The following is an 18,539-nucleotide window of genomic DNA, read 5'->3' as shown; positions in this document are numbered from 1 at the left end:
AGAGAAGGTTTACACTTGGTTATATGGGGTGAAAGTGATAAGACTCTAGTTGCTGATAGAGAATTTGCTCCATGCAGCTCCAAAAGAGAAATGTACTCCCCGCTCGGCCACCTTTGTGCAGCTATTGCTGCTTTCCCCCTATTTCTTAGAAACTGCATCAAAACACTTCCTCCCTAGCCTGTGGTTCAACAAATTCAGTCTTTGCATTTTATGCAATTGATGTAAGCCAACATACTCATGTAACCTTCTGTGGGAACTGTAAAGCCAATTCATATTTTACAGAACAAGTATGTTTGCAGCAATAAGCAATGTGGTAGCCCCAGCCACTCAGGAACCTAGGTCACTTTGAGCTTCCCATATGCTTACAAACCATTGCCTCCATTTCACACTGCATATGGTATTGTACTCCTGCAAACACTGGGCATATATGCAACACACACTTTTGTATCTGAATTTGCCCTTGTTTCCAACTGTTTTGAAGACTTGTTGATAGCACATACATTCATGCAAGACAGAAAGACTCAGAATGGTATCCAGCTCTTCCTTTATCATCCAAACTGTCCCTTGGCTAATGAGCACAGCAATCTTAAAATCTTTCAGGCTTCTGAAGTATATCCCCTGCAATTAGTTGTATATGTTTCAATATGGCTTATGTTCTCTTCTTGGTGAAATGTTAGCTGGATTTTTTTTCTTTATATATCAGCTCCTTGTGCTGGATAAGAGTGAATCAGTGCTTATTTTATCTGCTGAAGATGAAAGTGTTGTATTGGCACTAATACTATCTGAAATAACAGCCATTGAAGTAACAATGTATTGTCACCATAATCTATGTGAACAGAGAACTAGAGATAGATTAGCATTGAAAGTGTCCACATAACTGTTGATAAGTTGGAGTGATTTTATAAAAAATATCCAGCATTTGCTACATTCACAGACAGCCCCTTCCTATCCTTCCTCCTACTGTTGAAAGTTTTTCATGTATAAAGAGAAGAGGCCTTAAAGAGAGAGCTGGAAGGGTTTTAGGGTTGCTTTTAGTAAAGCCTTTACCATTTCAAAGCAGAAAGAGACAAGTTTGCTATTTTGCCGCAATAGTAGAGTTTTACCTATTTGGGGTGTAACCCAGTGAGGCTTGATTGAGCAGATGTCTAATGTTCCTAAGAAAATTTTTAAGTGAGTTTTGGCTTTCCACTCAGATCTGTTGCAAGGATAAAATGTGTAGAGTTGAGGAGCAACTCCTGGTTTGTCCCTTGCTGCTGTAATCTCAAGAAAGTCTGTGGAAAGAAAGTTAATGGGAGTCCTGGCTTCTGGAAGTGTTCTTGTATGCTCAGTACTAGCTTCAGTAAGATAAGCACTCTTTCTAGCTTGGCTTCCTTTTCATCAAAGTAGACATCTCTGTGGCTCTTGATTCCTCCTCCGCCCCCACTCACTCACCCAGTCAATAGATATTCCTGAGATGTTGGGTTGTTATTGTTGAAACTTATCATTCTGCATTGCACGCTATATATCCAAGGGAGGTATGGAGATATAACAAGAGTCGCACGTGGCTTTCGTCTCCAAAATCTGCTGAAGTATACCACAGTGCCTTGGATATACCTGCCACACAAAACACTACAGCAGAGCTTTCCAAACCGTGTTGCGACACGTTAGTGTGTCGGCTGCAGCGTTTAGGTGTCTTGCGCGATATGTGTCTGTATATCTTATAAGGGGTTAGTTTGAGCTCTGGTTTGCTAGGAGAACTGAATCAATGTGTCACAAAGTGATGCGTGTCAAAAAGGTGTGTCACCAACATGAAAAGTTTGGAAAGCTCTGCGCTACAGCGTGATCTCACTGCTGCTTCTGAAGACTGGGGACAGATGCTGCAATGCCCAGTTCTGGATCCAGAATCATTCCAACATCCCTTCTCATCCAGCATTCTGTTTCAACAGTGGTCAGCCAGATGATTCCAGAAAGTCAACAATCTGGGCATAAAGGCAGTAGTTTGTACATGCACGCGCGCACACACACACACACACACACACACACTACAGCAACATGATGCCTCAAAATGGAGGCTCCATTTAGCCAGTCTAATAGCTGTGGATAGACCTATCCTTCATTAATTAGTCTGGCCATTACCACATTTTGTGGCAGTGAAGACTTTATTTTTAAAACTATACATTGATCCCATCTCAATATCTTATGCTTTTGGACTGAAATAATGTCAAATAGGAGCAGTAATAATTCCCAGATTTAGGATGCTTTAAAGGAGGCTGTGACTGAGCAAAACGAGGTTCAGGTATGTTTTTATGCTGTGCTTCTGTGGTGTCTGTCCATTGATGTGGGTGAAACACTAAAGTTCTATGGGGAGAGGCTGTTTGCCCTGGTAGTAATGACAGGAGATGGAAAAATTCCTGTGAGACCGGCAGTGATCTTGCTGCTGTTCTAGAGCCCAGGTAGGTAGATGTGAGGCAAGGGATACAGATTTATATAGACATTGGCTTGTTTCTTCATAAGAATTTTTTTTTAAAAAAAGAGGCATGAGAGGAATTTGAATCAGTTTACATTTAAATGCTAACCTACCTAATCCACACTTTCTTTAAAAAATACACAAAAATACACAAAGCAAAATATAGCCATCCTTTGAAATTCACCCTTCTCTGAATTTTGCAGTGCAGCTCTCCAGCCACATAACGTGTACAAAAATGCATATATTGGTGAAATGACATAGAAATTCACATTAAAATAATGAGTTTACATAAGGACTCTTAAAATAAAATTCTGATTGATGTGGAAATGTGGAGAAGTGGACTTAAAATTGGAAAGATGAGAAACGGAATTGAGCAGATTCACCCATCCCAACTTCATTGTTCTTCTGTGGTGTTTGGTTATCCCATCTGCAGAGCTGCTGGTCCATATAATACTTGAGATGCTATCTCTTCCCGCCTGTGCATAGGAAGATGCAAAGAGCTAGTGCCATTACAGCAAGGGCACCAAGGCTGATGCCTACCACCAGTGGAGTGTGTGAACGTCTTTCATGTTTCCCTGTAAGGCAAAAAAAATTAAAAATTGAGAGGTTTTTTCCTACAACTGGGGTTGCAGCTGCATTCTAAGACTTGATAAGTAAATGTTGCTTTAGCTGTTTAGGTGGGTGGATTCAAGGATTGGAACTTTTATTTTCAAGATTTAAGTTGCTTCTCTCTGAGCTAATGCATTCACTCTCAAAATTCTAACCATTTGAGTCAGCTCGTGAAAAAAGTTGGGTAGGATGGTGTTTGGGGGGAAAATATGACTGAACTGATGGACTCGTCCACTTTCAACCCACTGCTTCAGCAGGAGATTGTGGGTGTCCCTTGCAAGGAAAAGAAAACTCAAAGCAAATGTCAGTTGGTATACTCTCTGCAGCAAGATAATTCTGGATTCTGCAGCTAATAAAGCATTTTATATGTGTGCAGAGCTCTGCAGGTAGTCAGAAGCAGCAAAGCTAGCAAGGGTCCTGAAGTCTGGATCTCTGGAAAGCCTCTGTAATATGCTGCACTCTTTCTGCCTCTCCACCCCACTGTCGCCCCATGACATCTTATGGAATTGTCAGGTGTTTTGCATCCCTGCTTTCATCAAACACTTCCAAGACTATCTTCAGCATGTCGAGGAAAAGGTGCTTATATTTCTCTTTTTAAAGAAAGGCAGTGATTCAGAATTCTGTACCTCATTCCAACATCTATTCTTGTGGTGTGACAGCGCCACAAAATATACCCATCCCTGTCCATTAGTGTGTTTTGGTAAGAAGACTGCCATAAAATGGCAGTCCTCACTTGGTTGTGTCCTCACTTGGACAACCTGCACAGGGTAGGAGTGCTTCTCAGTCATCATATAACCAGTGTTTCACATACCTGTAAAGGCTCCTTTCACTGCAGTGTGCTCTGTTACAATCTTGATGCAAGTTTCCTGCAGGAAGAAAGCTGGGGCCGCTCTGGTTTGAGGGTATTTGTTCAGCTGCATACTGGTATAGCTGGCCACAGGAGTTTCCTGTAAAGGTACCCAGCTCTGATTGGCTGCATTGAATCTCAGGAAATCAGTCCCATTGACTAAAGCCTCGTAGAAGGTTCTGTTGGTGCCATTCCCAAAGATCTGGCACCCCAAAGTACAATGCATGTGTAGGGGGTCTGCAACAAAAGCAAATGTGTTAGAAATATTTCCCCCGTAACTGGCCTCTTGTCTTTCTCACATGCACCCTTGTATTATGCTGAATTACCTAAGGAAGCATTCTGTCTGTACTTCTCAGGGAAATTAGCCCTGACATGTCTGCAAAGAGCTATTTCACGTATACAGTAGCAAATTGTGGCAAACAGACTACAGCTAATGCTAGCTCTCCAGAAAGTGTAAATATGCATACAACACAATAAGCAAGATGTGCATGTTTTTAAATAATTGTTTGACCACGTCCCTATTTCATACTTTTTGATAGACAAGGAAAAAAATAACTACACCTCAGAAAGTAATAGGGGCAGAAGAAATAATCTTCAGTATAGGAGGCTGATAGGTTTACCAAATGCATCCCTACTCTGGGAATATTTTGAGAAGACAAACCATTTTTCTTTTCAAGATCTCACTCACTCAGTGCAAAATCTGAACTGACATCAGACAGGGCAATTTTACCTTTTATTGAGGTGTTTTAGCACTTACTGCCCACTAAAATATCCAAGCATTGAACTTGCTGGATCAAAGCAATGCATCTTCACTATACAGCCCCTTTGCCATCTCTTGCTTTCCTTAGCAAGTCAGTTTTACTAAACCTGTGTCTTTATTTGACAAACTAATGAGACAAACTTATGCAAGCAAATTAGAACAAGGCCTGGAATGTGTTAGTTATAAAGCATAATACAAAATGAAGCACCTTAAGAGTTCTTAGTATTCATTAAGGGATATAATATGAATGAATGCATATATTAATATATAACTTTATTTCTACCACAGACTGCAAATTGGTCTCATAGCTGACTGCAATAATAGGAGCTGGCTTCTTGGCTGCCTCTGTGGCTTAATTTTACTTAACAGTAAATGGCACCATACTTTCCCTCATACGCAAATCTCTAGATAAACTATTTACTCTGTGATCACACCATGTCCCAAAGTTTGGTGCTCAATGATACCATCATCTTAAGCAGCTGTGACAGTTGCTATGGCAACAACTCTGCCCATTACCATCGCACCACAATACTCACATGGTATTTTCCTTTCGCGAGCAAACAGGTTGACCAGTGTCTTGAAAAGGTCAAGGTAATGTTGCAGTGCACTCTTCCTTTGCTCCCAGAGATCTAAAGATTCCAGCTGGAGCAACTGGCTTGCATTCATTTGCTCATTTTGATACTCCATGCTGTGGGTAAGTTTTCCATCCAGAGTGGCATTACCTACCATTTCCACTGAACTGTTGTTTGGGAAGTAGGCCAGGTGAGTCATAACGAAGGCATGAGATTCTGAGAGGAAAAGCAGAACAACCTAAGTTAGTGCCTTCAGCCACCTGCAAATGAGAAATAGCAAAAGCACTTTCTTTCACACTAGCCTATCCTTGCTCCCTTTTGCTCAGAGGCAACCGCAAGTGAATAAACTAAAGTTGACAGGAAACTTCATACAGGAAGGAAGGAAGGGTTTTCTTTCCTGGCTTATCCTTCAAGGGGATGCTTTTCTAGTTGCAGGGCTGAAAGTGGCATGAATTTGACTGCCATCCCCTTGTTGTTCCTAGACTGGAAGGCACCACCTTTTCCTGTGGTGACTTGCTCGAAAGCAGCTAAGAGGGAAATAAATTTCCCTCACAGAGGGAGCAGGTAGCTTCCTATATGCAGGCGCATGCTGTGCCCATGGTAAATGCCAGCTCCTTATCATATGGCTGGCCTTTCTCTGAAGCAAGATAAAAACAGCTACTTCAGGAGGCAAATTTCAGAGGGAGTGCTATTTCCCTGCTTCCATCCTCTCTCTGTGTGCAGTCAAACGAACAATGAGTGGAAGTGAGGTATCAATTTGAATTTTGCTGTAGCTGCAAAGAATAAAATCCATTAAGGCCAGCCCTGTGCAGTCAAGGTGGTGAGATGTAGTTAGAGCTTGGTCACAGTCTGTCATACGGAACTGTTCTGGGAATTTTTAAACCAATTGGCATGCTTTATTAAAATTAAAAGTTACAATAATTCTGAATGTTTTATATATGTATTCCATATTTTTGTTTATCTGTAATGTTGGCACATTTCCTACCTGATTCATTTCTGTCCCTCTCATGCTTAAAACGAAAAGGGAAATTTTCCTCAGTTCAAACAGGGAAACTAAAATTCAGAATTTTTACAGTCGGTGCTTGCTTGGAATTTGTTTAAAATACTGAGCTTAAAAAAGGATGCTATAATATACCTGCTACAAAGGCTGCTGTTGAACGATGAGCTCTCTCTGAAAACAAATATAAACCATTTGATGCATGGTGATAAGAATATAATAATAATTATTAATAATGGAGCATTGTGCCAAATTTTGCTCTAAGTCGAACTTACAAATGCTGGCTAGATTCCCAAATATCTCTTGTTATGATTCTCCACCCCCACCCACCCAGATTTCAGACCATAGTCTTACTTATTTAAAACATTTTTCAAGCTTGCTTTTAAGAAAGATGCTAGTGGCCATGCCAAATTGTCACAAGATTCTGGTCAAGAGCTGATAGTTATTTAGAATCAGTAGTAGGTGATATTTTCCCAGGGCTATAATGGTATAATGGCCACAAGATCCGGAAGCTGTACGCCAGCTCCCTCGGCCAATAAAGCGAGATGAGCGCCACAACTCCACTATTGGGATCACGACTGGATCTAATGGTCAGGGGTCCCTTTACCTTTACCTTTGTATTGTAGTGAAGCACTTTTTTGTGCCACATAGAGAAGTCAAGATCCCAGATTAGACTTTCTTCCTATGTAATGGTACCATGGTAAGCAGGAGACCTTGAACTCTGGTGCGTGGTGCAAGCATAGATGCCAGAGTCAACCAAAAACATTTTGCTGCCTGCTGCTAAGTACAAAAGCTAACTAGATTGGGAGTAAATGTTACTTCAACTTTGGCAATCTGTGGTTAGCTTAGGGGGCCAGGACAGGGCTTCTGGAACACAGCTGTGTCAAGACACTCTTTAAATCAGGGAAGGGAACCTGTGGCCCTCCGGATGTTGCAGAACTCCCATCATCCCTAACCACTGGCCATGCTGGCTGGGGCTTGTGATAGTATATTCCTAACAATATCGGGAGGGTCAGAGAGCCCTCACCTGCCTTTAAGGGTTGTTTCTTATTTTAAAACACCATTGCTCTATAGAACGTAATGAATGTCTCACTGAACAATATGACAACTCTGAAGTAGTATGTGTGTGTGCCTGCATATAGTACTTTAATGGATCAGGCAAGTCTGTTTTGTTGAGACCAACAAGAGCTGTTCTTATAACTAGGTCCTGTACATGAGGCTGAACTCAGTTTCTGTGTTCCTGCCAGCCGTTTCCATTTTTTGCTCTAAGCTGAACTTACAAACGCTGGCTAGATTCCCAACTATCTCTTGTTCTGATTCTCCACCCCCCTCACCCAGATTTCAGACCCTAGTCTTATTTATTTAAAACATTTTTCAAGGCAGCGTACACCGTAAAAACAAAAGGATGAAAGCAAAAGAATAACAGGACCGACTTGTGCATGTTTATGCAGAGTGAAGCCCCACTGTGTTGAATGGGGTTTAGTCTGGGTGCTTTAAAGATTGCTGGCTAAAATGATGATAACTATTTAAATGTCTGGATAAATACGAATGTTTTTGTCTAATGCCCAAGCAGCTGCGAGTGGCGCCAGGCAAACGTCTTGAGGAGGGTATTCAAGTAAGCCCCTCTGCTTTGTAGATGTTCTTCAAAACCCTGATGGGACACATGTAGGATCTTGGCAGGTGATTTCACTGATCAGGCAGGTTGATACAGAAGTAAAGATATGCATATAGATCACACACGAAGGGAGCCCCTAGGTAATAGACATTTCTGTCTCCACCCCAAAAAGTTCTCTACAAACATTTTCAGTTTAATAAAACTGCACTGTGCCATACACCACTCCCTGTCTTAACAGATTGCATGCTATAATTCTGTGTGAAGTTTTCCGTCAATAATCTAGCTTCTTTCTTCTGAGTAGAATTGCACCATTAGAGAACAAGGCATGTTCACTTACCTACGCCATACACCCAGTGGCAGAGAGCCCAAGCGAAGATTATTTGCAGGAGTAACATTCCCAGAAGGTGATCGCTTGTTTGCAAAATCCAGGAGTGCTGGAGGTACTGTGCAGTGTTGTAGTCTGTGGAAAGAAAACCAAGCTTTCTGTATCTCAAGCCACCATGAGCTGAAGTCTTTTGGAAATGCAAACAAAATCTGGGATCCAGCTCTCTACCCTGCCCAGTCAGGATTAGAGGAGGGAGCCCAGGGTTTCTTGGGAATTGAAGGGTGGAGCATGTCATTCTATCTATCTTCGTATTTCCTCATCTGCAGTAGAGGAACTGACACTTTTCCTTGCCAGACCTCGCCCCTCTTTTCTTCCAGAGCTATTACTATTGCAACATTCCCAGACTATAACTGGGAAATGATTTAAAAAAATTTATTTAAAGGATTCCCCAAGTTTATTGTGTGAAAAGCGGGTGGGGGAAGGAAATAAGTGTGATTAGGAAATCAAAACATGAGCATTGTGGGGAAAGTACTATTTATACCCATTGGAAAAGGAAACCTGTTTCTTGCCTCTTAACAGAGCTCTTTGGGTTCACAGTGACTTTTGCAATTAATACACAGTTTTAAGGCTCAAATGTGTAAAGCATATTGTTGCAAAGTCTCTACTTCCCTAAGCAATTAGATTACTCCAGAGGCTGCATTTTTGGTCTAATATCCTATGCACAAGAGATTTATGCTACCTGTGATATTTGCTGCATTTACTAATATATGTGGAGGCACAGAAGCACTTCTGCAGGGCAGCGTATTCACTAGACTGCAGGTCACCAGGGATCCTGTATCCCAACGTGCTTAATTTTCAGTCAACTCACTATTCTCTTTCTCACTCTCCCTAAATGACCCATTTCTTTTTAACACACATGCATGTGTGTATGTGCTTTTGTATACACACACATTCTATTACTTTATTCAAATTCTGATTCAAAAGCACAGAGAGATTTTCAGCTATCAGAAAACCATTCCATACCACTCCACCCTGGACTATTAACTAGCAATTCATCTAATAAAGCAATGGTCAACCAACAAGTATATCAGGATGATCTCTTCAATATAGATATGAGGATGCAGACTGGTTAATCCATCTCTGGGCTGAGTAATTCCTAAACCCCATTCCTTTAAAACACAAATTAACTCAGTAAACATTAAACAATTAAACGACAGCTATAAACAATGCAGAAAATAATACACAAAAAACCCAATCAACTTGAGAGTGTTGAATGTCCTTCACTAGCTAAATTTTAAACCTCTATGAAGAAAGGTTCCTTTTCAGACTGTTTGCTTTGCTCTTTTTCTTTTCTGCCTGACCTCTTTATTCTTCTTTTTTCTAGCTCTCTACTCTCTTCATTGTTGACTAAACCATTTCTAACTCACAGTTCCAAAGCTAAAACAAAAACCCATTTCCTTGCAGCCTTGATTAACCCTATCAGTAGCAATGACTAAGTTAAGTAATTCCAAGATAGTGGATATTACCAGAACGACTAGAAAAATCTCATTTCAGCAAATAGCAAAATCTCGTCTGTGTGATGCAGGGCTCCCAACTTTAATTAAACAATAGACTTTGTGTGTTTGACAGAAAATCCCAACATCCTGCTGTAAGCCTTTTAGCAAGCAAGGCTGGAAACTTCTGGCTTTATTTCAGGCCAACAGAAAAATGAGAGTACAAGCTTTTATATAAAATGTAATATGACTGTATGGCAAAGGGATGTAAACCCAGATCCATACTTCTACATCTCCCCATTTTGTTGTCTCCAGGGGTGGTGTTAGAAGTCTGTCTTGCTGGGCGCCTGACAAAGCCCACATCCCTATAGGCAACCCACTGCTAACCCTCGAGTCCCAGATCCTGCTGCCGTTTTGTGCTCTCACTGCATGTTCAGCTGCTCAAGACAGCAGCTTTTACTTCTAGGTTTTGGTATGGATCGGGCCCAAAGAAAGAGGCAAGCAAATTGGCAGTGATCACAGTATGTATGTAAGTAGGTATGTGTCAGAGCCACCCGAGGTCCCAGCTCACAAGAGACCAAAGTCCAGTCCAAGTTATATACAAAAGGTTTTATTGAAGAACATTGTTGTCGTTACATCCAAGCTCCGTGGCTCCGCATCTGTTACCCTTAGATGTTAGAAGTCCCCTCTGAGTCAGTCCCGCCCCTGCACCAGCTTAAGAGGCTTGTACTGCTCCACCTTTTCCTCTCCTTCCTTTTCCGCAGGGTCTTCCTGCCCCCCTGTGCTCCCTCCCTCCGGGACTCCCCCGAGGCTGAGTCTTCTGACGCCTGCTCCCCCCTCCTTCGTGCTTTGGGACCAGGCTCCTCCTCAGGGCTCTCCTCATTTCCGCGCGCCTCCACATTTGAACTTGGCGCGCGTACGTTGCCTCTGACCTTCCTTTCGACCGTTACGCTACTCTCGGTACTACACTCCTCCCCTTCCGGCAGGACGTTCTGCTCCGAACTCCTTCCCCTCTCTGCTTCTTGTTCTGCTCTTTCTGACACACTGGCAACTCCACCCCCTTCACTCCGTTCCGACGGAGAGGCCGGTCCCGATCTCCAACCCCCACTGGGGATTCCCTCTTCGTTCCCCTGCTTCTGACTGCTTCCCTCTCTACTGCCCCTTGGCCTGACCAGGGGGGCTCCCTTTTGGGAATCCTCCGATTCACTTGACGGACTCACTGACAACCTCGGGTCGTCGTCGTCCTCTTCCTCGTCGCCCTGAGACCCCTCCCCCTCGCTCTCTGTCCCTGAAACCCTGACATCCATCCCCCCCTCGAAGCCCCCCCTTCCCCCCTCCCGCCCATCGGGTGCAGGTTGTAGGAGCTGCAGCTCTTCGGAGGTGGATGCAGGATACAGGTTGTGTACCTCCATATCCTCTGCTTGCAGTTCGGTGTATGAGTGTTCGAATTCGGGTTCTTGACCCAAAGTGTTCTCTTCTCCCTCTTCCATTGGTACCTCGTCTGGTGCTGCCGGCCAAGGTCCCGTCAGCCATTTCCTGCGCCAGTCCTCCTCTGGTTGCTCGTCCCACCAATAAGAGGGTTCTGTGTCCACCCCTGAGCACGATCCCCTGGGCGGGCTAGATTCTGGCGTTCTCTCCTCGGCTGAAGAAAAACCCCGGAAAGTACTGTCTGAGAGTGTGGGCGTAAAGAGCCAGTCATCAAAGTACTCGGCTGGCATGGGTCTATGCGGGAAAAGGGCATGGAACTCGTCTTTTAGAAGAGGTTCGTCTAAAGCGTAGCCCGGCACCCAACCGTTGGCACTGGCTGGAGTGCCCTCTGTGGCTAGAAGGTATTCTACCCCCTCTTTCCCCCATCTCGAGTCCAGGATTTCTGTGACCTCGTTGAGTGGTTCGGCCCTAGGCGCCCTCTCCCTCTCCTGTGACTTAGTGTGTAGTTGCGGGACTGTTTCAGACTCCTGAAACCTGTGCGGTGCCTTGTAGGGGGTGAGCACCGACCTATGAAATACCGGATGCACTCTGGAACCTTCGGGGAGGGCTAGTCGAAAGGCTACAGGGTTGATCTTAGCCTCCACCTGGTACGGCCCTAACTGCCTGTGCCCTAGCTTCTTCTTGGCCAACGACTTGGCTGGCATCGCTTGGGCCGCTAACCACACCCAGTCCCCCACCTGGATCTCCTCCCCCGCTCTCCTGTTTTTGTCTGCCTGCACCTTATATGCTTGCTTGGCCAGCTCCAAATGTCTCCGCAACTCTTCATGCACCTCCTGCAGCTCCGCTGCAAACTGGTCGGCTTCTTGCGGCACCCCCTCTCTCGGTGCCCCGAACCCCGGGAAGGTTCTGGGATGACGACCGTTGTTCGCGAAGAACGGCGTCACCCCCGTGGACGCGTGCTTCGTGTTGTTATAGGCAAACTCTGCCATCGGCAGGTAGTCCACCCAAGCTGCGGGTCGCTGATTGGCGTAACATCTCAGGTACTGCTGCATGATCGCGTTGACCCTCTCAGCTTGGCCGTTGGTCTGTGGGTGTCTCGCCGACGTAAGGTTGATCTTGACGTTCAGGATACCTAAAAGCTTCTGCCAAAAATTGGAAACAAACTGGCGCCCCCTGTCGGACAGGATGGACTGCGGCAGCCCATGCACCTTGAACACGTGATCAATGAAGAGTTTGGCAGTCTGTTCCGCCGTCGCCACCTTTGCGCACGGAATGAAGTGCGCCATCTTGGTGAACAGGTCCACAACCACCAGTACCGCCGTCTTCCCTCTGGAGCTGGGCAGGTCAGTAACGAAGTCCAGGGCTACCCTCTCCCACGGTTGCTGTGGCGTTTCCAGCGGTTCCAACAGCCCCGCTGGCTTCTGGTGTACTGGCTTGAACCTCTGACAAGTGTCACACCTGGCGACGTAATCCGCTACCTCTCCGCGCATCCGGGGCCACCAAAAGTCCCTTGCCACCAGTTCTATTGTCTTCTCCTTACCGAAGTGGCCAGCACTGGGGGCGTCGTGCAACTGCTGCAGAACCTTTGCGCGAAGCTCGTCGCTTGGCACGTAGAGGGCACCTTTGCGAGTTAGCAGTCCGTCGCGTAGTTGGAACTCTTCGCCACTCTGCACACCTCTGCGCAACTCCTCCATTTTGGACTGTGCGAACTGATCCACTTGCAACACGCGTCGCACCGCGTCCAGATCTACTGTGATGGCAGCGCACGACCACGCCTGCGGTGCGAAAATGTGCTTGGCTGCTACTGGCGCCGCTTCATCGAGATATTGCGGTTTCCTGGATAGCGCATCGGCTATAACGTTGGAATCTCCTGGGATGTACTCTATCCGAAAGTCGAAATCCGCGAAGAATTCCGCCCAGCGCATGTGTCTCTGGCTTTGGAGCTTCGCCGTGCGCCAATACTCTAGGTTCTTGTGATCCGTGCGGACCTTTACTGTGTGCTTGGCTCCTATGAGGAAGTGTCGCCACGCTTTGAAAGCTGCGTGAATGGCTAACAGCTCCCTGTCCCATATGGTGTAGTTTTGCTCCGCCTTGCTGAGCTTTCGGGAGTAAAAGGCACCGGGTCTCCAGTTTCCATGTGGATCTTCTTGCAGGAGTACGGCTCCAACCGCTCTGTCTGACGCGTCGGTCTCCACTCGCATGGGCCTGCCTGGATTCACGTGCAGCAGCTGCTCCTCGGAGGCGAAAAGGCTTTTAAGCTTCCGAAAAGAGCGCTCCGCCTGTTCCGTCCACACGAACCTCTTCTTCTTGGAACTCAGAGTGTCCGTGATCGCTGCCGTCTCCTTTGCAAAACCTCTGATGAATTTGCGGTAGAAGTTGGCGAAGCCGATGAATCTCTGGACTTCCTTCCGATTGCGTGGGCTCTTCCAGTCCAACACCGCGCGGACCTTGACGCTGTCCATGGCGAGCCCCTTGTCGGACAGCTTGTAGCCTAGGAAATCCACCTCCGTCACATCAAACTGGCACTTCTCTAACTTGGCGTAGAGCCTGTTCTCCCGTAGTCTCTGCAGGACTTCTTTTACGTCCTTCTCATGGGCCTCTTCCGTTTCCGAAAAGATCAGGATGTCGTCGAGGAAACACACACATTTCTTGTAGAGAAGTCCCGCTAGCACGTGATGCATAAAGGCTTGGAAGACGTGAGATCCATTTTGGAGACCAAACGGCATAACTCTGTATTCATACGTGCCCAGAGGCGTGAACATGGCCGTCTTCCACTCATCGCCCTCCCGGATGCGTATGAGGTTATACGCTCCACGCAGATCCAATTTGGTGAAGATCTTCCCCTTCCTCACGGTTGCTAGGAGATCATCTATCTTGGGCATGGGGAAGGCCTTGGGCTTGGTCATACTGTTTATGAACCTATAGTCCACAATGAGTCTTTTTTGGGGCGTGTCCTTCTTCTTTACAAAGAACACAGGACTGCCCCCCACTGCTTTCGATTCCCGGATGAATCCACGCTTCAAATTGTGCTCTATGAACTCCCTGAGCTCTTGCATCTCGTCCTCAGACATGGAATACAGTTTTGCAGTCGGCAACTGCGCCCCCGGCACCAGGTCGATGGCACAATCATAAGGTCTGTGGGGCGGCAACTGATCAGCTTCCTTCTCGCAGAAAACCTCCAGGAACCCTTCGTACTTGCTAGGTACTGCCTGCACCATGCCAAGTCGCAGCTGCTGCTCAGCCCCCTCCTCCTGGCAAGACTGGATGCAATTTTGAGCACAGTACGATGAGCAAAAGGTGATCTGGCGTTGGTACCACACTACAGCAGGACTGTGTCTCTCCAGCCAACTCATGCCTAATACTATAGGCGTGTCAGACAGGTGGGTGACATTGAAGCTAATGACTTCTCGGTGATCTCCTATCCGCATCACCATGGGAGGTGTCTGTTGCACAACTTGCCCTCCAAGCAATTTCCTGCCATCCACCGTGACTACGTTCAGAGGCGTTGTGGCGGGCAGAAGCGCTATGCGATGCTGCTTGACGAATTGCATCCCCACGAAATCGGCGTTGCTCCCAGAATCGATCGTGATGGGCACTTCTAGGGTGGTCCCATTTGGCAACTGAAGTGTTGCGGTGAGCTGCACCGCTGGCTTGGGTGGTAAAGGGTCTGTGGGTTGCAAAGACGCTGGGGACTGTTCTATAGATCCGCCTGGCTGAGCCCCAGCATTCGTGCTTACAGCCAAGGCACTTTCGTTTCCCTGAGGCTCCTCTTCTTGGATCACTTCTGCTGCTACCGTTGCTAAAGCTGCAGTGTGTTTCTGGAGCCTCTGGGGACACTCTTTCGCCATGTGCAGTGCACTGTCGCAAATGTAACACTTCCTGGTCCCTCTAGGAGGCTTCGCCTTTACTGCACCGGAAGCTGGGGCTCTGGCTGTTGCTTGAGCCTTAGCACCACCAAGTTCCATCGGCTCCTCCCCCTGCCTCCCCAGCGGCGAGGGATGTGACTGACTGAACTCCCTGGGGATGAAAGAAGACGTCCTCGCTGGTGGACGCACCTGACGTTCTTCCTCATTGTGCCAAGGACGTCCCTCGTGACGTATCCCAATCGCCAGAGCCCTCTGCACCACCTCCTCCAGGGTCTGAGGTCTGTCTCCCCTGGCAAGTTCGTCCTTTATGGGACCGCTGAGACCCTCCCAGAACAAATCCCTCACAGGTGTGCAGTCTTTCTCCCAGCGTAACGCAGTCAGTAAAGCAAAAAATCTGGAATGGTACTGACGCACAGTGGCTTTGCCTTGCCGCAGTCCAAATATCTCCCTGCGTGCAAGATCCAAATCTACGGTTGACTGGAAGCAGGCATCCATCGCTTTAATGAATTCATCAGAATCGCGGCGGGCAGGGCCATCTTCACGCCACAAATTGCACAACCAGTCTCTGGCCGCCCCATACAAGTGAGAAACAATAAACCCCACTTTCTCCTCCTCATCTTTAAAGTCATGACAAAGCAAGTGCAATGCATACAAAACGTCTGCTCTGAAACTGGGGTAGTGCTTCAGGTTCCCATCGAAGTGGGTGACTAGGCTGCCCCCCGCCTTCCAAGTCCAATTCCCTCTGATCTGGACCCTGGGAACCCTTCCTTGCTTGCACGCTCCCACCTTGTTTGCAGGTCTTGGCAGCGCTTCTCCATTTCGTCATGCTTCTTCTGAGACGCAAGGACTGCAGTGGTGAGTTCGGAAACTGTAGTTCGCAGTGCTGTCAGCTGATCCTCCGCACTCATGGCTGTCACCGTTTGTGAGCTTTGCAAAAAAAAATTTTGCGTTCTTTGGGAGGGGACTTACTGTCAGAGCCACCCGAGGTCCCAGCTCACAAGAGACCAAAGTCCAGTCCAAGTTATATACAAAAGGTTTTATTGAAGAACATTGTTGTCGTTACATCCAAGCTCCGTGGCTCCGCATCTGTTACCCTTAGATGTTAGAAGTCCCCTCTGAGTCAGTCCCGCCCCTGCACCAGCTTAAGAGGCTTGTACTGCTCCACCTTTTCCTCTCCTTCCTTTTCCGCAGGGTCTTCCTGCCCCCCTGTGCTCCCTCCCTCCGGGACTCCCCCGAGGCTGAGTCTTCTGACGCCTGCTCCCCCCTCCTTCGTGCTTTGGGACCAGGCTCCTCCTCAGGGCTCTCCTCATTTCCGCGCGCCTCCACATTTGAACTTGGCGCGCGTACGTTGCCTCTGACCTTCCTTTCGACCGTTACGCTACTCTCGGTACTACACTCCTCCCCTTCCGGCAGGACGTTCTGCTCCGAACTCCTTCCCCTCTCTGCTTCTTGTTCTGCTCTTTCTGACACACTGGCAACTCCACCCCCTTCACTCCGTTCCGACGGAGAGGCCGGTCCCGATCTCCAACCCCCACTGGGGATTCCCTCTTCGTTCCCCTGCTTCTGACTGCTTCCCTCTCTACTGCCCCTTGGCCTGACCAGGGGGGCTCCCTTTTGGGAATCCTCCGATTCACTTGACGGACTCACTGACAACCTCGGGTCGTCGTCGTCCTCTTCCTCGTCGCCCTGAGACCCCTCCCCCTCGCTCTCTGTCCCTGAAACCCTGACAGTATGTATGTACTATATTCATATCCCACCTTTCCTCCAAGCAGTTCAAGGTGGTGAACATGGGTCTCTATAAGGTAGGTTTGGCAGAGAGACAGCGACTAACCTTAGGTCACCCAGTGAGCTTCATGGCTGAGTAGAGCTTGGAACCCCAGCATATCAAGTCTTAGTCCAACACTCTAACCACTAAAAGGAGGAGGGGAACCCACTAAAACATGTTGTTCTCTCTGCTTCTCCGTTTCTCACCTAACAGAGCTCCAACTGTCAGTTATCAGACCCCATCAGTCCGTGCAATTCTTTCAGCAATGGAGTAATATGATGGTGATATTCTGCTCCACTGGGACTCATGACAAAATGGGTCAAAGGACACCCCAAACTATGAATCTGCTCCTTAAGAGGAGTATGGCCACATCCAAAGCAGGCAGTTAACCAATTATCTGCACATCAAAATGCTTACATGCTAAGTGTTCCAGCTTTAGTGGGTTCAGTGAAAAAAACCATATCAAGAGGCCTTCTTTTATACAGCATGTTTCTGAAGTTCTTTGTTTTAATGGTTTTCCAAGTTACTGTGCCTTGCCATAGCAAGGATGCTTCCTTTTCCTCCCCCACTTCTCTGCAGAGAAAACGAAGTGTGGTTTCAGAAAGTCTGTTGTGGGAGGTGCACTGGTGGAGTTTTGAATGAGGTATAGCACAGCCAGACCCAAAACATAACAGAACAATTATAGTCGGAACAATTTTCCAGAAGAAAAACAGATGTTTTATTTCACAAAACTCAGACATGCCTTGAATTTTAAGTTTTATGAGAAACTGGTAGAGTACTTACCATGAAGATTGGAATTGGATGAACACAAAAGGTTATGCATCTTGTAACTGAGATTGTTGGGCAAGTATAGGTTAGCAACTGAATGTAGTTATATATCTAACAAAGGAGTCCCAAAGGGCAACAGAGATGTTAACAAACTTAAATGTTGTCAGGAAATCTTCTATGCATTCTTGAAAGGTTTAAAATGCATGCTCCTTTTCCTGCTCAATCTAATATATGAGACTGTCTGATGCAGATATGCGAAGATAAAGGTGCAGCAATAATATCCAGTTCTCATCTTTTAATTTAAAAGAATAACACCAAAGTTTATCTTATTTTCATCTAACCTGGTTTAGCAGTCTTGGATTTTTAATGCATTTCTGGTTGCTGCTTGGACGTGGATACAGGTGAGCTCACTAAAGCTGAACATCTGAGGTCAGTCAATTAATATGAATAATAATTAGAAGGCCCAGTTAACATGGCTAGAGCTGAGAAACAAAAGGACCAACAGGAATCAGATGAGGACAGCTAATAGTAGAAACAAATCAATTAAATTTTTGAGAATGTCTTTTGCACTTCGGGTGCATCCAGCAGTCACACACTATTCTTAGCCTTAACTTACAATTTCTACAATCTTCCACAACAGTACAGCTTTCTTCCATTCTTTCCACAACCCCCTTGTATGAAATCTTATTGTATACAATAATTTTATGTGAAAACATGTTTCCATTTTGCAAAATAATCAGTATGGTCTTCTACATGGTGATTCATGCAGAGTGCGGTCAGCCTGAGCATTTCAGTTTGGTGCTGGGAAAAGCCTTCTTTTGTTATTATGTATTCTGGTATTTTGAGTATGAAAATTGACCAAAATTACCCATAAAAAGAAACAGAAATGTAAAATGGGAAGCCATCATGTGTTGGACTGATTTATGGGTTATAGTTAATGGAATGAAATGGAATGGCATTAAAGGATTTGGCCATCCTAGCTCCACTGTCCAGAAGTGATGTATGGAAGTGAGAGCTGGACCAAAAAGAAGGCTGATCGCCGAAGAAT

General features: G+C 46.1%; 1 protein-coding gene and 1 long non-coding RNA gene across 7 annotated transcripts in view; both read right to left on the bottom strand.

Annotated features, from left to right (window-relative positions):
- The window catches only part of LOC310846029, a 128,198-nt gene that overhangs the window by 43,236 nt on the left and 66,423 nt on the right, over positions 1-18,539 (bottom strand). The gene's annotated exons all lie outside the window — the stretch shown is intronic.
- LOC310845994 (endothelial protein C receptor-like) lies at positions 2,120-18,467 on the bottom strand. 6 transcript variants are annotated; one of them, XM_083741964.1, is made up of 7 exons: positions 17,833-18,467; positions 17,141-17,296; positions 8,184-8,306; positions 6,370-6,405; positions 5,389-5,450; positions 3,867-4,139; positions 2,120-3,021 (listed from the first exon to the last, which is right to left on the bottom strand). In XM_083741964.1, exons 2-7 carry the CDS (start codon positions 17,209-17,211, stop codon positions 2,909-2,911), a joined length of 678 nt encoding a protein of 225 aa, XP_083598090.1. In that variant the 5' UTR covers positions 17,212-17,296; positions 17,833-18,467; the 3' UTR covers positions 2,120-2,908. The 6 variants fall into 6 exon arrangements, with proteins under 6 accessions (XP_083598090.1, XP_083598089.1, XP_083598088.1 ...); XM_083741963.1 differs by lacking the exon at positions 17,833-18,467 and having other exon boundaries at positions 17,141-17,776; XM_083741962.1 differs by lacking the exon at positions 17,833-18,467 and having other exon boundaries at positions 5,199-5,450; positions 17,141-17,724.

Source organism: Podarcis gaigeae, assembly GCF_964106915.1.
Source record: "Podarcis gaigeae genome assembly, chromosome: 5".
NCBI classification, from domain to species: domain Eukaryota; kingdom Metazoa; phylum Chordata; class Lepidosauria; order Squamata; family Lacertidae; genus Podarcis; species Podarcis gaigeae.
Note: the sequence above shows the minus strand (reverse complement) of the source record. Positions and strands in the feature narration are given on the sequence as shown.